This window comes from Syngnathus leptorhynchus, chromosome 16 (assembly GCF_054491065.1).
Source record: "Syngnathus leptorhynchus isolate UIUO chromosome 16, UIUO_Slep, whole genome shotgun sequence".
NCBI lineage: Eukaryota > Metazoa > Chordata > Actinopteri > Syngnathiformes > Syngnathidae > Syngnathus > Syngnathus leptorhynchus.
In genome coordinates, this window is record NC_141210.1 from 2,292,221 (window position 1) to 2,312,462 (window position 20,242).

At 47.2% G+C, this 20,242-nt stretch overlaps 2 protein-coding genes across 6 annotated transcripts; both read left to right on the plus strand.

The window, feature by feature from the left end:
* The first annotated feature begins 1,931 nt into the window (after nucleotides 1-1,931).
* Nucleotides 1,932-6,167, plus strand: nucb1 (nucleobindin 1). Of its 3 annotated transcripts, none has more exons than XM_085932972.1 (12): nucleotides 1,932-2,079; nucleotides 2,702-2,825; nucleotides 2,900-3,140; nucleotides 3,398-3,501; nucleotides 3,640-3,825; nucleotides 3,903-3,993; nucleotides 4,060-4,118; nucleotides 4,293-4,385; nucleotides 4,472-4,561; nucleotides 4,629-4,799; nucleotides 4,875-4,989; nucleotides 5,452-6,166. In XM_085932972.1, exons 2-12 carry the CDS (start codon nucleotides 2,709-2,711, stop codon nucleotides 5,544-5,546), a joined length of 1,362 nt encoding a protein of 453 aa, XP_085789098.1. In that variant the 5' UTR covers nucleotides 1,932-2,079; nucleotides 2,702-2,708; the 3' UTR covers nucleotides 5,547-6,166. The 3 variants fall into 3 exon arrangements, with proteins under 3 accessions (XP_085789098.1, XP_085789097.1, XP_085789099.1); XM_085932971.1 differs by having other exon boundaries at nucleotides 1,948-2,075; nucleotides 2,699-2,825; nucleotides 5,455-6,167; XM_085932973.1 differs by having other exon boundaries at nucleotides 1,948-2,077; nucleotides 2,699-2,825.
* Nucleotides 6,168-7,090: 923 nt separating this feature from the next.
* Nucleotides 7,091-19,850, plus strand: ppfia3 (PTPRF interacting protein alpha 3). 3 transcript variants are annotated; one of them, XM_085933039.1, is made up of 31 exons: nucleotides 7,091-7,285; nucleotides 8,149-8,626; nucleotides 9,205-9,306; nucleotides 9,436-9,675; nucleotides 9,748-9,801; nucleotides 9,903-10,031; nucleotides 10,112-10,204; nucleotides 10,327-10,379; nucleotides 10,447-10,540; nucleotides 10,609-10,743; nucleotides 11,109-11,192; nucleotides 11,371-11,502; nucleotides 11,803-11,865; nucleotides 11,953-12,032; nucleotides 12,204-12,366; nucleotides 12,479-12,672; nucleotides 12,738-12,978; nucleotides 13,044-13,177; nucleotides 13,255-13,409; nucleotides 13,479-13,578; nucleotides 13,654-13,735; nucleotides 13,816-14,016; nucleotides 14,355-14,420; nucleotides 14,927-14,953; nucleotides 15,112-15,287; nucleotides 15,480-15,577; nucleotides 16,552-16,727; nucleotides 16,905-16,973; nucleotides 17,176-17,338; nucleotides 18,228-18,293; nucleotides 18,844-19,850. In XM_085933039.1, the coding sequence occupies exons 2-30, from the start codon at nucleotides 8,291-8,293 to the stop codon at nucleotides 18,278-18,280; spliced, it is 3,693 nt and encodes a 1,230-aa protein (XP_085789165.1). In that variant the 5' UTR covers nucleotides 7,091-7,285; nucleotides 8,149-8,290; the 3' UTR covers nucleotides 18,281-18,293; nucleotides 18,844-19,850. The 3 variants fall into 3 exon arrangements, with proteins under 3 accessions (XP_085789165.1, XP_085789167.1, XP_085789166.1); XM_085933040.1 differs by lacking the exons at nucleotides 7,091-7,285; nucleotides 8,149-8,626 and having other exon boundaries at nucleotides 9,285-9,331; XM_085933041.1 differs by lacking the exons at nucleotides 15,480-15,577; nucleotides 16,552-16,727; nucleotides 16,905-16,973; ... (1 more) ...; nucleotides 18,228-18,293; nucleotides 18,844-19,850 and having other exon boundaries at nucleotides 14,697-14,953; nucleotides 15,112-15,240.
* Nucleotides 19,851-20,242: the final 392 nt, after the last annotated feature.

The window sequence follows — 20,242 nt, forward strand, 5'->3', positions numbered from 1 at the left end:
ACAATTATTTGTTGAACCTCTTTTCTCCCCCGCCTTCCTTTTCGCAGAGTCCCAGCAGGGGAGGATGACAAAACGAAGCCTGTGCAGAGAACCAACTGACCTTGAACAACTGACCTCTGCCCTCCCCCATGTTTAAATTTTGCATTCTTTAATCATGGTTTTTACTGTAGCACTTTCCATGCAGACTCAGGCCGAACGACCCGCTTTGGCTTTTGTTCCGTGTGAATCGTTTGTTGTTTTCCGTTGAAGTGACGCCAGTCAACACAGGTAGACTGTAAAACAGCATCAGCGTTTACTTGAAGTATTTTACAGGATTTGCCGTGCCTCTTAAATGATGTTTGACCAGGCACTGACTTACGTGTGTATCTATGTATGCATAATGTACTGTATTTGTATGCATGAATTTCCTTCTGCTACATTTACAGTCCAAAACGGTACTCCCCGCCATTCTTTTCTTCCCTTTGTTCTTGTTCCTCCCTCGGCTGAAAAATTTTGATGGTTGCACGCACAGGGACGAGCCCTGTAGCCAACCAGTTTTTCATCAATATGTATGAACTGTAAAAAAAAAAAAAAAAAAATGGACTGCACACCAATGCTCTAAGCGATAAAGCATTTCTTACTATTTGCTTTTAATGTGCCGCATGCAGGTGGGGAATTTCCTGCAAGGAAAATAGCATTGTGATTTTGTTGTTTTATTTTTTTTATTATGATTTTAATGGATATTTTGCCAAAGCCTAATAAGCCGGGTTTATATTTTATCTTAAGTCAAAGGCATTTGAGAAAAGGTAATTGCTCATTTATTTTATCTGATGTAAGGGCACAATCTGTTTTAAAGGGAACAAATGTTGAGATGGGCTAAATGAAATGCTAATGTCGTCTCCACTTGAAAGGTAAAAAGGAATGTAATGATTTTCCTTTCTCTTGAGTTCTTTTAGAATCACACCACTGCTCAGTTGTTTATATTTATGTGCGCTCATTTGCACTTTAGGGTGACTTGCTAAAATGCCTTCACATTAGAACTAAAGAGCGCACTGGGTCAGTACAAAGAATTCTTTACATTCAATAATGCATGGGCTCTGACAACTCTGGGAAGTTTATTTAAAAAAAAAAAAGAAAAAAGGATGTCTTAGCTCCTAGTTTGTCAGCCTCTACGAAGAAGGCTTTTATAAAACTATTGACTTGTGATGTTATTCCAATATTGAATATTTGTAATGATGTTGGCTCACACACATTGGGAGATTAAACTAACAACACTGAACAGGTGTTGAAAAAAAAATTTTTTAGACTCGTCTCTTGGTGTCAAGTGCTTGTTTGGATTTACAGTTGATTTACTATGTCGAAAAAGTCGAGGTTTAAGGTTGCAATTGTGTTTATATTATATTTTATGGTAATTAATCCATCTGTGTCCTACTTGTGAATGTAATAAAATACAATTAAACAGCAAAATTACTCTGGCTATATCACTATTTACAGGTACACATTTTACATTATGATAAATGCAGCATATTTAGCACTTAACCGAGTCACATGACCGGTCATTTGAAAAATCCAGCAGCATACTAAGATTATGAAAACCAAAAGATCAAATCAGACTCAATTTGATTCATATTCTGGTTACCGCCTCAATGTAAGGATGTCCTTTCTTTCTCTTCTATTGCAGAGAATGACAGGCTACTCTCTTCCAAGGGTCTTAGCTATGGGTCGCAGAACCTTCTTGGGGATGGACAAATGAACTCTGATCTGCACCAGCATCAGGATGAAGAGGAGGAAGAGGCCCGATCGCCCATGGTACGCAACTTGGTGTTCGGGACGTGGAGAAGGTGAGAATTGGATGAGCGGAGGCTTCGGGTGGCATTTAGTCTTTTCTACAGATAATCTAAAACCGAATTTTCTTTCCCAGTTCGCCAAAGCATCTATGGTAAAAGTTCCTACTTTTTCAGTGGGTCATTGAATGTGCCACACGATTTCCGTCGCATGTTTATGACGTTTCGCATCTGCCACCAGCTGGACACTGGTTTTTGGTTCCTGGAGCTCGGCCGACAAGCTATAAATGCACCCGCGATAAGAGAAAAAAAAAAGGTATCTACACCTTTTTAATCTTCATGTGCTCACGATTTTGTGATGGCAATTATAAGATATGGACGTATAAGTAAGAGGCGGGTAGAACACGTATGTAGCCATTCGCATGGCTGCTCGCTTGTTCACAACAGCTAGCTGGCTATTTAGTGGCTTCTGTATACGGCACAGTCACACTTTTAGCTGTCTTTTAAACTAGATAGCGCACTACATACAAACACTACTACTTGTGCTTCACAATTCGGTCTACTCTACGCTGTTCTTATCTGAGAGTAAGCACGACGTGTTCTGAAAATAAACAAACGACGTTGCGCCAAACTCCAATGGTGAAATCCGATATTAGCGATGTGTTTCGTTCGTAAATTACCACACTTAAGAAATGCAGAAAGGTTTTGACTCATTCATACTATGCATGCCCTTTTGTAGAGTTCGTCATTTAATATGATCACCAGCCACCCAAGCATTTGCTTAATTCCTGTGGATTATTTAGGGACCCTCGAGTGACTGGAGTGCGTGTGTATTTGAATGTGCGCTTATGCACTACAACTCAACTGTTTGGACATAATTCCTCATTCAAAACTACTGAAAATGAGCTTTAATTGAACATCTTTCACCACGATTGAAGCAGGAGGATGAAGTTGGAAGGTGCCTGGACGCTGCTGTTTCTTGCCGTCTCTGCGTGGTCAGTGCCAATTGACCGCAAAGAGGTCCACCAGGAAGTCAAAGATGAAGAACAAGTGGAGAGCATGGTATGGTTTTTTTTTTTTTTTTTTTTTATAGCTATGGTTTGCCTCTTGTTTGACACACTTTTTTTTTATCACAGGACACGGGTCTGTACTACGATCGATATCTCAGAGAAGTGATCGAGGTCTTGGAGACAGATCCTCACTTCCGGGAGAAGCTGCAAACGGCCAATACGGAGGACATCAAGAACGGCCGCTTGAGCAAAGAGTTAGACTTGGTCAGCCACAACGTCAGGACGCGTCTGGACGAGCTGAAGCGGCAGGAGGTGTCGCGGCTCAGAATGCTGCTCAAGGCCAAGCTAGACAGCACCAACACGCAGAGTGAGTCCAACCATGTCAGGGTAGCTGTAAAGATCCATCCATTTTCTGAACCGCTTTGTCCCCACGGGGGTCGCAGGCGTGCTGGAGCCTATCCCAGCCATCATCGGGCAGTAGGCGGGGGACACCCTGAACCGGTTGCCAGCCAATCGCAGGGCACACAGAGACGAACATTTGATACCTTAGCAATCTATCTTTCTATACGTTTTATGGCGTGTGAAACACACTGAAGTGGAATGACTCCTTTTACTGCTTTTCAGGTCTGCAGATGGACCACACCTCCCTGCTCAAGCAGTTTGAACATCTGGACCCACACAACCAGAATGCCTTTGAAGCCAAAGACCTGGAGCTGCTCATCTCCACGGTGAGAGTGGTGACGGCCATGTCTGTAGTGGATGAGCCCGACAGCAAATTGTGAATTTCAGTAAATGTTGAGCCGTTGTTGCAGATTTTTGGTGATTCTGATTCTGTGTTCAGTCAGTTCTCATGATTTTTGTCGTAGGCCACCAAAGACCTGGAGAACTACGACGCAGAGCGGCACGAGGAGTTCAAGCGCTACGAGATGCTGAAGGAGCACGAGAGGCGCGAGTACCTGAAGGGTCTGGACCAGGAGAAGCGGGAGAAGGAGGAGCAGCGCTTGCAGGAGCTGAAGGACAAACATCGACAGCACCCCAAAGTCAACGCTCCCGTAGGCGATGGCTTCACTCATTTTTTGCCTTTTCAAGCGGGAAGCTCTTCATCTCTCCGCTTCCTGTTCCTCCTCAGGGCAGCGTAGCTCAGCTGAGGGAAGTTTGGGAGGAGACTGACAGACTGGACCCAAAAGAGTTCAACCCCAAGACCTTCTTCAAGCTGCACGGTGAGTGAGAACTGGGCGTCTCTCTGTCTGACTTCACCGCGTCATTCTTGCTTTTGACTTTGTTAGACACAAACGAGGACGGCGTACTAGATGAGCAGGAGTTGGAGGCGCTTTTCACTAAAGAGGTAGGACAACCTGTGCCTTTCACGTGGAACTCAGAAAAGCCGGCTATTGCCGACCCTCGATAGATTTTCCTATGGCCACCTTTTCTCACCTGTACAACTCTAAGTGAGAAAATACATGAATGAATGAATAAATGAATACATTACTTAAAATAAAATAAGACTCGGTTCTCCCAGCTGGAGAAAGTGTACGACCCCAAGAACGAGGAGGACGACATGATGGAGATGGAGGAGGAGCGGCTGAGGATGAGAGAGCACGTCATGAAGAACGTGAGTCTCCTCTGCCGTTGTGTAGGCGGGCTATCAAATGCCACCGCGTCGTTCTTTCATCCCTCTGCTGTTGTGTTTCCCTCAAGGTGGACACCAACAAAGACCGACTGGTCAGCCTGGCCGAGTTCCTCAAGTCAACTGAGAAGAAAGACTTCAACTCCCCCAAAGAATGGGAGGTAAATGCGGCAGCGAGGCACGAGAAAAGGTACATTGTCCAATATGTCTCCCTTTTTCCATCTCTAGACTCTGGACGCCAAACCGGCGTACACCGAGGAGGAACTGCAGCGCTTTGAGGCGGAGCTCCGTGACAAGGAGGAGGAGCTAAAGAGGAGGGCAGACATGCTACAGCAGGAGCAAGAGCTGCTGAAGGAGCGCGGAAAAGCCTTGGAGGCCCAGAGGAGGGAGTACCAGCAGGTACCTTCTCTTCCGCGACGTCCACCAGCTTTCCCTTAAATCCTCACCAGCGTGACTGGCATGTGGCCGTTGCAGGCCGTACTGGAGATGTCGCAGAGGCACAAGGAGCCGCCGGGGGATGACGGACAGCCGCCGCCGGCCAGCCCTCGGGGAGAACTTCAGTTCCAGCCTCCCCAACATGAAGATCAAGGTGAGTACACTGCATGACATTGATATGAATTATATTAAAATAAATTTAATGCAAATAAATGATAAATGCAATGGTGGTGCGTTTATTCGGAAGTTGAAAATTGGTTCGTAGGTAGATGCAAAAAGATCCCGAGGCACCGGTTCATATCTCGAAAAGTAAGTATAGGCATTATACTAAATAAATGAATAAAGGATCCACAAAAGGTACCTGAATACATCATTCATAACATAAAAATAAAATATTTCAGAATTCTCTTCTCAAAAATAATGAGAAAGCAATACAAAAAATCAATACTGTATACAAATATTAAAAGAGATATTCCCCCCCCTCCAGAATTTCACCTCAGTAATTACGATTCCTATTGACATTTTGGAAAAGCTTTTCAGTTTTTTTTAGTTTTCGTAATTTTTATTTATATATATATGTCCCACTAAAGTTTTGAGTAAGTCTCTTTTGTCTCAGCAGGAAAAGTTGCTGTCATGGAAAACCTTGAAGATGCCCTTGTGCGGAATAATTTGCCCGCCGAACCGCCTCAGAACCTGCCCGCACACACTTGAACAACATGCGCGCACACACGTGGCACACACACACACACACACACACACACACACACTTTGACTTGCACTGACATACATCAGGGGTTGCACAGACAAATCGAGGTGACTTCACCAATGACGTTTCAAGCGTGTCGTCGACTAATCACATGTGTTTGGCTTGAGGAGGAAGTGGAATCGCTCACTGCAACAGGTGAGTGAGTGCATTGTGTCTGATATCACTTATGCAGAGTGCCCCAAAAGTTACTGTACACTTTTATTTCTATTTCGATTTAGGCATTGCTTTTTGTGAACCTATGCCCTCACTAATTGACCTGAGCCGGATCCTCTTTTCAGAAACTTGACATGGTGAAAATAGATTATTATAAAGTGTTCTCATCTACTGGCTTTAAAAGTAATGATAATACTTTACAGAACCTATTGACGGCATCTGCGACTTTCGACTCGACTTTTATCACGTTAGTGTCGACAGTCGTGCAACCCCTGCAACATGAAGAATTGAACTGAAACTATTAAGTGTTCTTTTGCTGTGGTGAGATTCGAAATGTTCTGTTTTATTCATGGTTCTTGTGATTTCAAATAAACTCGTAATTTATGTCCAGAATCTGCTAAATTGCTTGGTTTTATTGAAGCATTTTTTTAAAACCCCAATTGAGTGTAGAGGTTAGAATCTGAGCCATTCGAAACATGATTGTTGTCGTCTAGTCACAAACACCGCCACCTCACCCGGTATAATACAAATTTTTGATGCTTTGACAGTTTAAATTTTCTTTTATCTTAAAACGTATTAGATAGTTTGCCATTTTCATTGTTTAACACCAATAATGTCAATTTAAATCGTTGGGAAGGTTTTGCGATAAGAGAATATGACGTAATTCCATTCTCTTTCCCATATAGACAAGTCCCGCCTTTGCTCGACTCCAATTGGCTGACGGCTCAAGATTGTGTTACTTTGAAATACAGGACAAATGCATTCACTTATGTGTGTATTACGGTATTTTTTAACAGTAAATTGAAAGTAAAAGTTGGAAAGAAGCATTAGCTTGTTGACTTCATCTTCTAGGTGATGGAGCTGCGAGAAGGAACGTGACAGGAAGTGGTCAGGTGCACGGGAACGTCAGGCTGACTGGCGGAAAATATTGAGCTCAGCCTTCAAAATAAGAGTTGTTTTTAAGTTGTAGAATAATTTAGGATGGAGAATCATTCCTATTCTTAAAGCTCTTTTCATTTACATGTAAAATATGTTAAAAATAATGTTAAGCCATAAAAAAGTAATTTAACCTTCATTTAAGCATTTATAAAGTAGAAAATAGCTGCATGGTAACTCAAAAGTAGTAATTTATTGAATTTCAAAGTGCTGCACTTGGTTATAATACTTAAAACCTACCATACAATTTTTCGTGAATGTTAAATACCATCTACATGACTTCAGAATGTAAAATGCGGATTTGTAGCCATAAAACAAAATTATTGGACAAGCGAAGTTTGTCTATTCATTCCCAAGTATTGTAAGCTCTTATTATGACAATTCCCGGATGTCGCTTGTTCGCAGAGCGTCCACCTTGACACCTCCCGGGGTACTGTCGCTCCCATCTCGGAGGGAGGAGATGTGGATGTGGTGCGGGCTGCTAAGTAACCCCACCGGCCTGGAACCGAGGGCCGCCGGCTGCTACTCTGCCACCTGCCGAGACTGAGGCGGGAGGACCTCCTTTTCTCCCCGTCCTCGTTGGACCATGACACGGGTAAGAACGAAAAGCCACCGCGGCGGCTCCAGCGGGCCCCGGAAATCCTCCATCATTTCACCACCATCATCAGCATCATCGGCGGCGGCCGTTCGACCACCAGCTGTTTTTATGGGAGGGAGGGGCGGGCGAGGAGCGAAACAGACGTCGGCATATTTAGCCCAAACAACCATTTCCCACCATCTTGTAATGTCACCCATGCCTTAATTAGGCCTCGTCTTGGCGACAGGATGATTGACACCTCCCAGCGTTTTTACGCCACGTCTGGGACCGTTCAACGAGCCGCCCCCTTTCACTCCCCCCCCCCCCCCCCCCCCCCCTCCACACACACACTCCTTGACAAGAACACTCTAACAGCTGCATTTTCTCACAAAATGTCGTCTCTTGGGGGCTTACGAAGGCCGCCATACGAGACATCTTTTCGCGCGCACGCACGAGCCCCATCATGACAGCGCAAGCCCCCCCCACACACACACACACATCCTCCCTTCCCTCCGTTTCGCGCTCTCGGCAGACTTATCGCGAGATTTCACGTTCAGTGAAGACTTTTGCTTGAGTTAAAAAAAAAAAACACGTTAAACACGGGTGGGCTCGAATTAAAATTCTTCTCGGTGGACTTCCTGTATGTGTTCAGTGAACCCCTGCATAGAACCTGTTGGGAATACACTCATTTGCAGCATTTTTTGGAAGCCTCTCCTCTGCAAAAACTCACCTATTTGTTGTTGCGTTCAAGTCAAAGCAAGAGAAGTATTACTTTGGCGCCATCTTGTGTACAGTTTTTTTTCTCCATAATTTTCAATGCAATTATTTACAACTTAAAACAGCATAGGGAACATTGTGTATGCGTGTTCCTGTCCTTGCAGGTTTCTCTGTGGTCCTGCTGAAGAATCTGGACTGGGAGTACAAGGTTCTCCTCCCTCCCTCCCACCCAACCTTACCCTCCCGGACCGCCTCTCCCCTTCCGCCCCCCCCCCCTCCTCAAGAAAACTCTAGACCGGCCTCAAGATGATGTGCGAGGTGATGCCAACCATCTCGGAGGACGGGCGCGGCGGGGGCGGCGGTGGCTCGTCCTCGCCGGCTGGATCCGGCAGCGGCCTCGGTGGAGGTATCGGAGGTGGCTTGAGCAGCTACAGTAGCCGGGAACCCCGCAGCGGTGGGGACGAAGGGGGCAGTACAGGCAACCTGGAGTCGTTGATGGTCAACATGCTGACGGAGCGAGAGAGGCTGTTGGAGAGTCTGAGGGAGACACAGGACTGCTTGGGAACAGCCCACCTGCGACTAAGAGAGCTCGGACATGAGAAGGAGTCGCTACAAAGGCAGCTGTCCATCGCGTTGCCGCAGGTGGGAACAAACGTCAGGTCGATTCATGTGATGCGTGTGTGCGTGACATATCGCGCTTGTTCTTCTTTGTTGACACATCGCCATGGTTACCAGCCAGTCACACCAAATGCAATTACACATTATTGCACAATTAGACAACAATTCAAGTAGGCTGCTGTCAGTCAGTCAGGGTACTGGCCCCTTTCCTGTCACCTCCGGGCACTTCATTCTCATGCTGAACACACACACAAATACTGGATAATTGTGCAATGAAAAGAATTTCATGCTCAACAGGTTGTTTCCTGTTGACAAATACTTTCATATTGTGATTTTTATCATTTATAATCACATTACATTTTTATTTGACATAAGTTTTTAACAGAACGAAATGTCAAAATGCAAAGACGTCATCTCACTTTGTGTTATTATTTGATAGAAATATTTTTGTGGTTTGTGTGATTATTTTATAATACAGTACAATAAAAGGAAGGTACCTGTTTTTGCTAATTCTACTGAATCACTAAATATAGTCCATAAAAAAATAATCTAAAATAATATAGTACGTACCTGTAAATACTGCCCTCTTGTGGCCCCTGTAGGAATTTGCGGTGCTGACCAAAGAGCTGAACCTGTGTCGCGAGCAGCTTCTGGAACGGGAAGAGGAGATCGCAGAGCTCAAAGCCGAGCGCAACAACACACGAGTTTGTACAACTCTTATTTTATATGGTGTGCACATTAAATGCGTCATTCAATAGCGTGACTTGGCTCATTTTCACATCGTTTCATTTGACTTCATTTGGTGTAACGGAGGAATTGTGTGCTTGTGCTAGCTGCTTCTGGAGCACCTGGAGTGTTTGGTGTCGCGTCACGAGCGCAGCTTGAGGATGACGGTCGTGAAGCGTCAGGCGCAGTCGCCTGCGGGGGTCTCCAGTGAGGTGGAGGTGCTCAAGGCCCTCAAGTCCCTGTTCGAGCACCACAAGGCCCTGGACGAGAAGGTCCGCGAGAGGCTGCGCGTAGCCCTGGAGCGGGTGGCCACGCTGGAGGACGAGCTGCAGTCGTCCTCGCAGGAAGTCGGTCCCACATCAAGCCTGCCGTACTCTAACCGGACCCTTGCAGGCGCTCATGACGTGTTGTTGTTGTAGGTGGTCTCTCTACGCGAGCAAATCAAACGACGACAGCAGGGACTCGATAAAGAGGTTCGTTCAGTAACACAGGAAAAAAAAAAAGCTTGAAACCCAAACTTTGAGTTGAAACCTCTCTTTGTGACGAACATGTGAACTATTTCCTGTGATGCCAGCGGCTTCCCAACGGGCCGTCATCCATCTTGGATGACGGCGAGGTAGACCGGCAGCGCGAAAGTGAGATCGAAAGACAGCGATCCGAGTTGGGTCAGCTCAAGGAGAGGCTGGCGCTCATGTGCAGACAGGTGCCGCACGCGCCATACTCCAACTAATACCGAATGTACCATCATAATGTAGTGATGTAATCTTTGTGTCCTTTTGGCAGGTCGGCGAGATCGAGGAGCAGCTGACATCTGCCAGGAGAGAACTGACGCGATCGGAGGAAGCCAACCACAAACTGCAACGAGACGTCAAGGAGGTCGCGTCACACTTTGCCAAATCATTCCAGATGCACTTTGGTCGAACGACGAATACTGGACGGCTTTTTGAAATTCTGACATTTCTGTAATGTGGCATGACGTTGTCTTTTGAACCTCTCAGGCTCTGTGTCAGCGAGAAGACATGGAGGAGCGAATCACCACACTGGAGCGCAGGTACATTATCTGGATTTAAAGCGCCTCGTCGTCTCTGTCCTCGCTGACGTCCTCCTGCCGCCTGCAGGTACCTGAGTGCCCAGCGGGAGGCGACGTCTCTCCACGACATCAAAGACAAGCTGGAGAACGAGCTGGCCAGCAAAGAGTCTCTCCACCGCCAGGTAGACAAAGACAAAGCGAGGCTGCACACCAGTTCTACACACTCACGCTACACGTTAATGCCGTGTAGAGCGAGGAGAAGAACCGTCAGCTTCAGGAGCGGCTGGACGACGCCAAGCAGAAGCTGCAGCAAACCTTGCAGAGGGCCGAGACACTGCCCGAGATCGAAGCGCAGCTGGCGCAGAGGGTGGCCGCCCTCAACAAGGTACCAAAGCAACAACAACACAAATACAGCCGTCAAATTAAACGCCAGGGATGATGTCAGAGAAACACAAGAAGGCCATATTTTTCTTTTTGAAAGAGTTAATACGGGGCCCGGCATGAACGGTTTATTTACAACGAGTGATGCCATTGGACACATCATCAAAGAAGCTCCAGCGGTTCCCGTAAACTTTTAGAGGGCTGCCGGAAAGAAACGAGCCACGCCGCCAAACAGCTTCAGCGCAAACAATTAACCTGATGCATGTCCAGGCAAAATGGACGTCGCGTGGCAGCGTGCTCATGTCTTCCCTTTTCTACCTCTTCCCTCCTTCTCCTGTTCCTCCTCATCTTCCTCTTCCTCCTCTCCAGGCCGAGGAGCGCCACGGCAACTTTGAGGAGCGACTACGGCAGATGGAGGCGCAACTGGAGGAGAAGAACCAAGAGCTGCAGAGGGTGAGTCACGCTTGGCTCACGGCCGCCATCTTTACCGTCTTGCTGCACAAAGGCGCTCAAATTTTCTAAAGCCAAAGATGGCAATCTCCTGTGGAACGTAAGGCTTGTTGTGAATGCTTTTGCTCCCAATGCGTGTATTACACCTCTTTTTCTTTGTTTCCTTTCCCACGCCCTGAAGGCCAGGCAGCGTGAGAGGATGAACGACGAGCACAACAAACGTCTCTCGGACACGGTTGATAAGCTGCTGTCCGAGTCCAACGAGAGGCTACAGCTGCACCTCAAAGAGAGGATGGCCGCGCTGGAGGAGAAGGTCAAACTTGACGATTCCGATTCCATTCTGGATACCGCTCATCGATTCGATTCCCTCACCAATTTTAATTGGGCGGAGCAACAATACCGCCTCATCAAAATAACGACATAAACAGCCTCTGTCGAACCCGAGACAAAATGAAACTGTGCTAGCCTTTTTACTTTCTGCATTTTCTCTGTTGTTTTTACTTCCCCTCTCCAATATTTCAATTTTTGTATGTATTTGTGTTTTTGTGACGATAACATGCAGGTGTTGTCCATGTTTGGCAATCAAATCTGTGCTCTCCCCTTCTTCTCGCAGAACGCTCTTTCTGAGGAGCTGTCCAACATGAAGAAGATTCAGGATGATCTTCTGGCAAACAAGGTGAGGGTTCGTCTGTCCTCAAAATTCACCTTCAGACTTTTACACTGACTCTATTTACCACCCGGCTGCGTGTCTTCTGTCTATCAGGACCAGCTCATTGCAGAGCTGGAACGCCTTCAGCTTGAACTCGATCAACTGAGAGCCAGGCCCGGAGGCTCTTATTCCAGGTGGGGAAAAAAATATCCAAATGTTTCCTACCAGTTTGTCATACTACTTACATTCTTTTCTTGACATATGTTGTCTTTACATCCCATGACTTGATTCCTGGCTGCGGGCTGATATAACAAAACCGTTTGTCCGCTCTCTTATCTGGGATCTCATCTTTCCATTGCTCTCAGTCGATCTTTGCCTGGCAGCGCTCTGGAGCTGAGGTACTCCCACGGCGGTGGCTCCCTCCCCATGGGCTCCACTACTCACCTGGACACCTTCGGGAACACATCCTTGGTCGGCAGGCGAAGCCTCCGAGCCCGATGGAGCTCGGCCAGGGAGGAGTCCACCAAGGTGGGTTGGGAAAATGGAATCTGGTATTGATTTACACACACATTTATAAAACAACAATATGAATGAAGGCCGTATGTCATGGTACCGTATTTGTATACGTGTGCATTCTCAGTACACAGACTGGGAGACGGGGGCGCTGCTGGGGTCCGGCTATGACCACGGCGTGGGCGTGGTGTGCTCAGACGACGAGGACGACGGAGACCATCGCTTCGGGTCCGAGCTGCTGTCACCCAGCGGACAGACGGACGTACAGACGCTGGCCATCATGTTGCAGGAACAGCTGGAGGCCATCAATAAGGAGATCAAGTAAGATGGAAGCCTTGTTGGATTTCAGATCCCAGGCCGCATGCTAATTAAAACTTGTTTCGCAGGCTGATCCAAGAGGAGAAGGAGAACACAGAGCTGCGGGCCGAGGAGATCGAGAGCCGCGTCAGCAGCGTGGCCCTGGACAGTCCGCCCATCCCGCCCTCCTCACTGGGCAGGGACGGCGCCGGGCGAGGCTTCATCCCGTCCTCCATCACCTCTTCCACCCTGGCCTCACCATCTCCGCCCAGTTCGGGGCACTCTACCCCACGCCTTCCCCACTCGCCGGCCCGCGAGAACGACAGACTGGTGAGCGTTAAATTGCGTTGATTATGTCCAGTAGGCTGCTATTGTGGTACTGTCTATCATTTCAGACCAACAAAGACGACGAGCGCACCCTGGCTCTCCTCGACTCCACGCCGCCGCCCACGCCACGGGCCCTACGCCTGGACAGGATGACCCTCACCCACCCGGGGGCCCTACTGGACGACCCTCGTGAGTTCCGCAGGTGAGACACGGCGATGGCCGTTTCCACTTTTCCACTTGGGTTTTAAACGTCTACTGATCTGGCTGTGCTGCCTTCAGCCTGTCAGCAGATGGCAGCAGCTCCAACAGCAGCCAGGACTCCCTGCACAAGGCCAGCAAGAAGAAGAGCATCAAGTCTTCCATCGGACGACTTTTTGGCAAGAAGGAAAAGGGAAGGATGGGACAGCCTGGAAGAGACGGCTCGGCCTCACTCGGTAACTCGATGTAGTTTAAAGTACAGCGGTGATCGACAAGCTGCTTTGAACGTCCTTTGCCTCCGCTAGCCTCAACGCCTTCTGAAGAACTGGCTGCTGGAGACCCCATGGGCTTGAACAAGACCGGGACTTTGGGGCCGGCGGACAAAGACCGGCGCAGCAAGAAAAAGTGAGTGAGGAAAGTGAGCAAGAGAGAGCGGGTGTTCTATTTCTCATACTTTATATTTCATATACATATGCTTAGGCACGAGCTTTTAGAAGAAGCGTGTCGCCAAGGTTTGCCATTCGCATCCTGGGACGGTCCCACCGTGGTGTCATGGCTGGAGGTAACGTGTTTTTATCTGAGTCCATCTTCCTAAGTGCTCTGTCCTCAACCTGCCGCCAACATTGATTTTTTTTTTTCCAGCTGTGGGTGGGCATGCCTGCCTGGTACGTGGCAGCCTGCCGGGCCAACGTGAAGAGCGGCGCCATCATGGCCAACCTGTCGGACACTGAGATCCAGCGTGAGATCGGCATCAGCAACCCGCTGCACCGCCTCAAGCTGAGGCTCGCCATCCAGGAGATGGTGTCTCTCACCAGCCCCTCGGCCCCCGCCAGCACACGCTCGGTGAGCCTCCATAACCGCTATGCACACATTCTTACATTCTGTGGGTAATTACATACCTTTTCCACATTTAAGAGGTTAGTTCAAAGCTGTGTGCACGTACCTTTGTGGCTTGCCAGCTTCTTTTGTCCCGAAGCATTGGAGTGATTCATTTAAATGTACCCTTCCTAACTACTTTCAATCGTGAGCCCACATAATACTGATAAGCTCCCTCGAGTCAGGGAAGAGGCAAAGTCTTCCACTCCCTGAAGGCAACATGTGACGGCATGCAGTCAGCAGATGGCTCGACCCTTTTGTGTTGTCATCTGACCACGTCGCTTTTGTCTCCCCTCGGACCCCAGTCGACCAGTAACGTCTGGATGACCCATGCCGAGATGGAGTCCTTGAACGCAGCAATCAAACCGCCGGTTAGTGCATGTCAACCTTTATTTTTTCATAGTAAATATTTACCATTTATTGTTTACATGGATTTTTAAAAAATATTACGACTACAATACTATTATATTGAGTTGTTTGTGTTTATGAGTTTGTATTGTTATTTATGTAGTGTTTATACTTCTAGCATTTTAGTTTGGAATATTTTTTGTTGATTGATTTTTTTTTTACAATTTTTTTGGGATCCATTTTGATGAGTCTCCTTCCTCCTCCTCCTTTTCTTCTTCTTCTGTGGTTGTGTCTCGTAGTGTCGAGCTTCTTCTTCTTCTTGTCCCTCTGGTTGCTGTTTCACTGTGAAGCGCTTCCAGCTAATTGCCCGATCACTAACACACTCTTCCTCCCTTTGTCCTCCTCTTCCCTCGGCTGCTCCTCTGCTTCGCTTTCACCCGTTCCTCCTCCTCGCCACCGCCTCCTCCTTCACCGCCACCTCCTCGCTCTCTCTCTATTCGCCCCCTCTCTTCTCCTTCTGGCCTTCTAGGAGCTGAAGGAGTTCAGCTGGGATCAGGTGAGGCAAAACTCACTTTTGTTAATGAATATCATACTTAGCGTTCATCCATACTGGAACAGATACAGGTTTCTTCCATTGTAAATGCTCATGGGGCAAACGTTGCCCAGGTGTGGTCCAGCGAGACAATGGGTCATGGTCTTTTTGTCCCCGTTTAGATCCTTGCTTATGGCGACATGAATCACGAGTGGGTGGGCAATGACTGGCTGCCCAGTCTGGGCCTGCCACAGTACCGCAGCTACTTTATGGAGTCGCTGGTGGACGCCCGCATGCTGGACCACCTCACCAAGAAGGAGCTGAGAGGGCAGCTCAAGATGGTGGACAGCTTCCACAGGTGAGACCTCAGACCGCCACTGATCGATGCCAATGGGGGAGTGGGGTGGCGGGGGCTTCTGTTGAATTGCTCTCCCAAAACAATCGGCTGGTAGAAGTTAATTGCAGCTCCATATGATATCAAGATTCCGCCCTTTGACCCCCCCACCCCACACACACACACACCTCTCAACTTTTTCCTCTTTTCCGGCAGGGTGAGTTTGCATTACGGCATCATGTGCCTCAAGCGCCTCAACTACGACCGCAAGGAGCTGGAGAGGCGGCGGGAAGACAGCGCGCACCACAACAAAGGTGAGACCATCTCCCCCAACTCCAAGCCTTACACCCCGTCAGTCAGCCTTTATGCAGACCTCGTTTATTTTCTTCATGCTGCGTCATTGTCTCGTCGGAGCAAATTAGCGACCCCCTTTCGCACGCGGTGTGATGGAAAGTCAGCCAAGCGAGCTGCTACATGTCTGTGGTGAAGCAGCGTGTGGCTCATTAGCCAAGCTTATTTTCAACGTCCTGTTCCGAGTAAACATTGGTGATTACCAGATAGCTCCAGTTTGTAAAAGCGCTAGTCGGAAGCTCTTTTACAGGTGTGCCTTGAGGTATGACACGTATAGCCATTCAGTTGATTTTTTTTTTTTTTTCTTCAGTTCAAGGTATGTGCGCTGTATGGGGGCAGCCAACTTGACTAACAAGCAGCATCTTGAACAAATCTTCCAAAGAATTTCAGTCAAACTCAACATAAAACATAACTAAGACATGTTGTTTTTAAAACAACAAACTACTTTGTATGCTAGTTTAATGCTAACACGTAACTGGAAACGCCCCAGACAACCATGACAAGTAGCATCTTTATTTCCCAAACATACAGTACTGAGAGAATCTTCAGAGAAGACTCCCCAGCCACCTTCACAAGTTCTCCCGTGGAATCTGATCATTTCCGCGCACGTCGAGGCAGGAACTCAATTATGTCAGAGGATGTCAATGTATGCATGCGTCGCCGGCGGAGGATTGCGCACGTCGTCGTCGTTGAACACAGACGAACTTGTTAACGTGGCTGCTTCAAAAATGGCTTCCAGTCATTTGGGAATAATTGCAAGTGTTTGGTTTGTTGCTGCTTTTCTTGCCTTTAATTGCTGTCATCATTTTACAATCAAACCGATTGGCAAGTAAGACCAGGGCATTGGAAAATAAAGCACACACACACACACACACAAAAGATACATGTCTGGCTTAGCCTTACCTTTCCTTTTTGGCAATTTCCCCCTTTTTTGCAGATGTGATGGTTTGGTCAAACGAGCGCGTGATGTGCTGGGTGCAGACGTTGGGCCTGAAGGAATACGCTGACAACCTTCGTGAGAGCGGCGTCCACGGCGCCCTGCTGGCCCTCGACGATACCTTCGACTACACCGACCTGGCGCTGCTGCTGCAGATACCCAATCAGAACACACAGGTAGATGCAGGCCTTGGTTAATAGGATTGATTCATTATAATTTGCTGACTGTATATTTGGACTATGTGTTGATTGTTTTTTTCATTTAGAATTCAATGTAGGCTATTTGTTCTGGAGTCTTTGTAACATACAAAACTTTTGACTCGTCTTGCTGCTGCCGTCGCTAATGTTCTGCAGGCCCGCCAACTCTTGGAGCAAGAGTACAACTCGCTCATCTCCATGGGAACCGAGAGGCGGCCCGATGAAGTCAGTCGAACACACACACACACACACACACACACACATACACACACACACACACACAAGACGACACACACAGAACCAAAGACATGCACACAGTAGCCTCAAAGAAACAAATAAAAAAGACATGCATAACTCTCAAACACACAATACCCACACAAGGACACAACGCGCGCACACACACACTGAGCGTGTATTTTGTTTGAAGGACGGCACGAAGACGTTCACGCGCTCTCCATCGTGGCGCAAGATGTTCCGCGAGAAGGATCTGCGGGGCGTCACCTCGGACTCGGCCGAGACCCTGCCTGCTAACTTCCGTGCCTCCGCCCTCGCCACGCCCTCCGTCACCCTCAGGAAGGTCCAGAGCGACGGTGAGCAGCCGTCACCCGCCCATCTCGCGGACCCCGCCGCCGTGTGGGACGTCACTCACCAGCACGGAATGACAGGAATCAGGCCTCGGGGGCCCCCCGGGAGCTCCCTGCGAACTGTGATTAGGAATGATTTGGATTAGCATGATTTCCTTTCAACGACAACAAAGTCCATGACCTAAAAATTCCAGATTCAAGAATTTTTATTTGCCATGTTTGAGTGTGCCAAACAAGGAATTTGACTTCGGTACATCACAGCCTCTGTTCAACATTTAGGTGACTAACAACACTCAGGACATGTGAAAATGACAAATGACAAATATTTTCAGCCATCCCCTGATCTTAAACTCCCATGAGGGCAAGGACAAACTCCAAAAAAAAAAAAGACTAGGGGAAATGAGAAACCTTGAGAAGAGACCTCAGATGGGAGGGTCCCTCTTCCAGGATGACCAGGCTGCAATGGATGCAGAGAAGACACATAGTACAAACAGTGTAGACAATTCACCAAAGGTGTGGAGAGCAGGATGTTGAGGCATCCAATGTGAAGTGGCTTGGTCTTGCACTCTGATGAAAATAATGCAATTCCCCTTGAAAGAGCGGATTTCATGTCACTTTTTTGGGCACAATTGTCTTTTTTTACGTGTCAGTGCTTTCTATGCTAGTGTGCCATTATCTCAACTGTGGAATTCCCGTTTCCTTTCTTAGAGGAAGCGATGATAACAAGGAGATGGCAGTCTATAAAATACACAGGAGGAATTTGTATCTGTCATTTCGGGTCTTAATGGGAATGCCTGTGGATGGATCATTGGTGTTTAAATGTAATGTGTGTGTGTGTGTGTGTGTGTGTGTGTGTGTGTGTGTGTGTGTGTGTGTGTGTGTGTGTTGTCCACAGCCAGCTCCAGTGCCCGGGGTGAATCTGCCTCCGTGAGGACATACTCGTGTTGAGGGGATGACTTAGGTGAGGCCCATACGCTTGTTAAAGCACAGAGAGCCCCGTCGGTTAGCGTAGCGAGACGAGAGATGGCTTGCACGTGTGTTTCCGTTGTTGTTGTGGTTTCAAGTTTTGCCCACTACTAGTTGCAGACCTATAAAGAATTCTGAAGAGCCCATGCCTAAAAATAGACAGAAAATCAAATATTTGACTTCTAGAACCACTTCTAAGGGTTCTTCAAACAAAATTCCCCCTACTGGAACCTTTTTAAAATTCAGCCTTTAGAACCAGTTTGACTAAGCAATGTGGAATTTGGTGAGCATGTCTATTATGAGTCAAACCATAAAAAAAACATGGCTGAAAAGACACAGGAAGTCTGTGATTGTGCTTTAAAATGGACATTTTAGGTTCAATTTGGCTCTTTTTCCAGATAGCCTTCAAAGGTCTTGTCTTCGAGATTTAATTGGATGACGACCAAAAAAGAGGGGGGCAATGTTGTAGTGCGAATAATCCCCCAAAAAAAACATCAACCCAGTACAGCCAAATCTCAAACGACTCGTGCTGTTTGTTTCCTCAGGAGGCATTGATCACACTGGGAACCTTCTGACTCACTGAAGAATGACTTTAAGGAAGACAAAGAAGAAGGACTCCCACACAAACCACTCAACTTCAGGCCAGTTGTGCTCCGAGCATTCTGCAATAACTTGAATGGAACGACGGTGACCCGATGATTTCCGCAACCTTTTTCCTCAGCACAGGAAATCCAAATTCTCTCTCTGTGGCCGCTCTTTGTTTGAATATTTGTTACACAAAACGACTTTTTGCCATTCTAAGCTTCCCCAATTGATGTGGGTAGTAAAACATGTCCAGCATTGAGCAGCAGACAACATCACAGCCACGCCGCTCTTCTGCGTCCTTTTGTTTCGAGCACCTTGAAAGCCAATCCGACTTCCTTTGAAGGCATCCCATAATAATAGAGTTGAAAGGCTCAGAGTGAGTGAGGGAGGGCCAGTCACACAGGCATCGGGTTCGACTGTTTCCTGACAATTTCACGCAGAGAGCAGCCCAATGTTTTGGCGGAATTGATCAACCTGTGCCTTTTACCCAAAACCTAGCCAAGTGCAATACCGTCGCCAGCTTTTGCAGGGCGTGGCCTTGTCAGACTGGCTTTTTCAGAATTTGTTGTCCAAGAGGGACGAATTTGAACTATGTGGACAATCGGTCAATTAATCCATAAACTGGTCTCGATTGTTCTTGTAATTAAGACATTTTGGACAATTGGAAGTGTGCAAATTTATGGGCTATTCCATGAAAAGTGTTTGGGATTTTGGGCAAGTTGTTGAAAATGCACTCCTTCGTTGGGATCTTCTGGTGAAAGATGAATGACGGGAGGGGCCACAGAGACAAAACAGATTTAAAGAAAGGGACAGACTCAAGCCGCTCATTTTACACACACTCAAACAAGCCATAAGAGAACTCTCTGGAAAGGGGTGAGTGAAGGGGTGAGTAGGAAGCCCAGGATACAAAACCTTTAGCCTCCGTGTTTACGATGCATGTCTTAAAACAGAAAAAACAAGGGGGGGGGGGGAAAAACCAAGACTATGAGATATTTTGGTTTTTGCCCTCAATAGCGAAGACAAGTTGTGGTTCAAAATAACAAACAACAAAAGATTTAAAAAAAAAAAAAAAAAACACATATATGTATGATACATCTACAAGGGGGTGGGTGGGGGTCAATTTGTAAAATGTGTGTAATTTTTTTCAGTTGTATTTTTTATTTTCTACGACGACTATTTATTTTTCTTTGAGGTATGTATTGGATAAATGTAAGTACATGTATGTCCTTGTTCCTCTCCACGCTCTCTCGTGAACACTCATTCAGTTTGGAGCTAGGCCTAACGCTCGCGCTTCCCATCGGAAGGCGGCCGTTCCGCTCGCTAGCGCTGCCGTGTCCATTCTGACGACAGGTCGTGCGG

What these genes read in the sequence shown, in the direction of transcription:
- nucb1 (XM_085932971.1), top strand. Translation starts at nt 1,975, where the DNA reads ATGTTTATGACGTTTCGCATCTGCCACCAGCTGGACACTGGTTTTTGG. An exon ending in AAGAACAAGTGGAGAGCATG is followed by an intron (nt 2,826 to 2,899) that starts GTATGGTTTTTT and finishes TTTTTATCACAG; the next exon opens with GACACGGGTCTGTACTACGA. An exon ending in GACCTTCTTCAAGCTGCACG is followed by an intron (nt 3,994 to 4,059) that starts GTGAGTGAGAAC and finishes TGACTTTGTTAG; the next exon opens with ACACAAACGAGGACGGCGTA.
- ppfia3 (XM_085933039.1), top strand. Translation starts at nt 8,291, where the DNA reads ATGATGTGCGAGGTGATGCCAACCATCTCGGAGGACGGGCGCGGCGGG. An exon ending in CCGTGGTGTCATGGCTGGAG is followed by an intron (nt 13,736 to 13,815) that starts GTAACGTGTTTT and finishes TTTTTTTTCCAG; the next exon opens with CTGTGGGTGGGCATGCCTGC. An exon ending in CCCCCGCCAGCACACGCTCG is followed by an intron (nt 14,017 to 14,354) that starts GTGAGCCTCCAT and finishes CTCGGACCCCAG; the next exon opens with TCGACCAGTAACGTCTGGAT.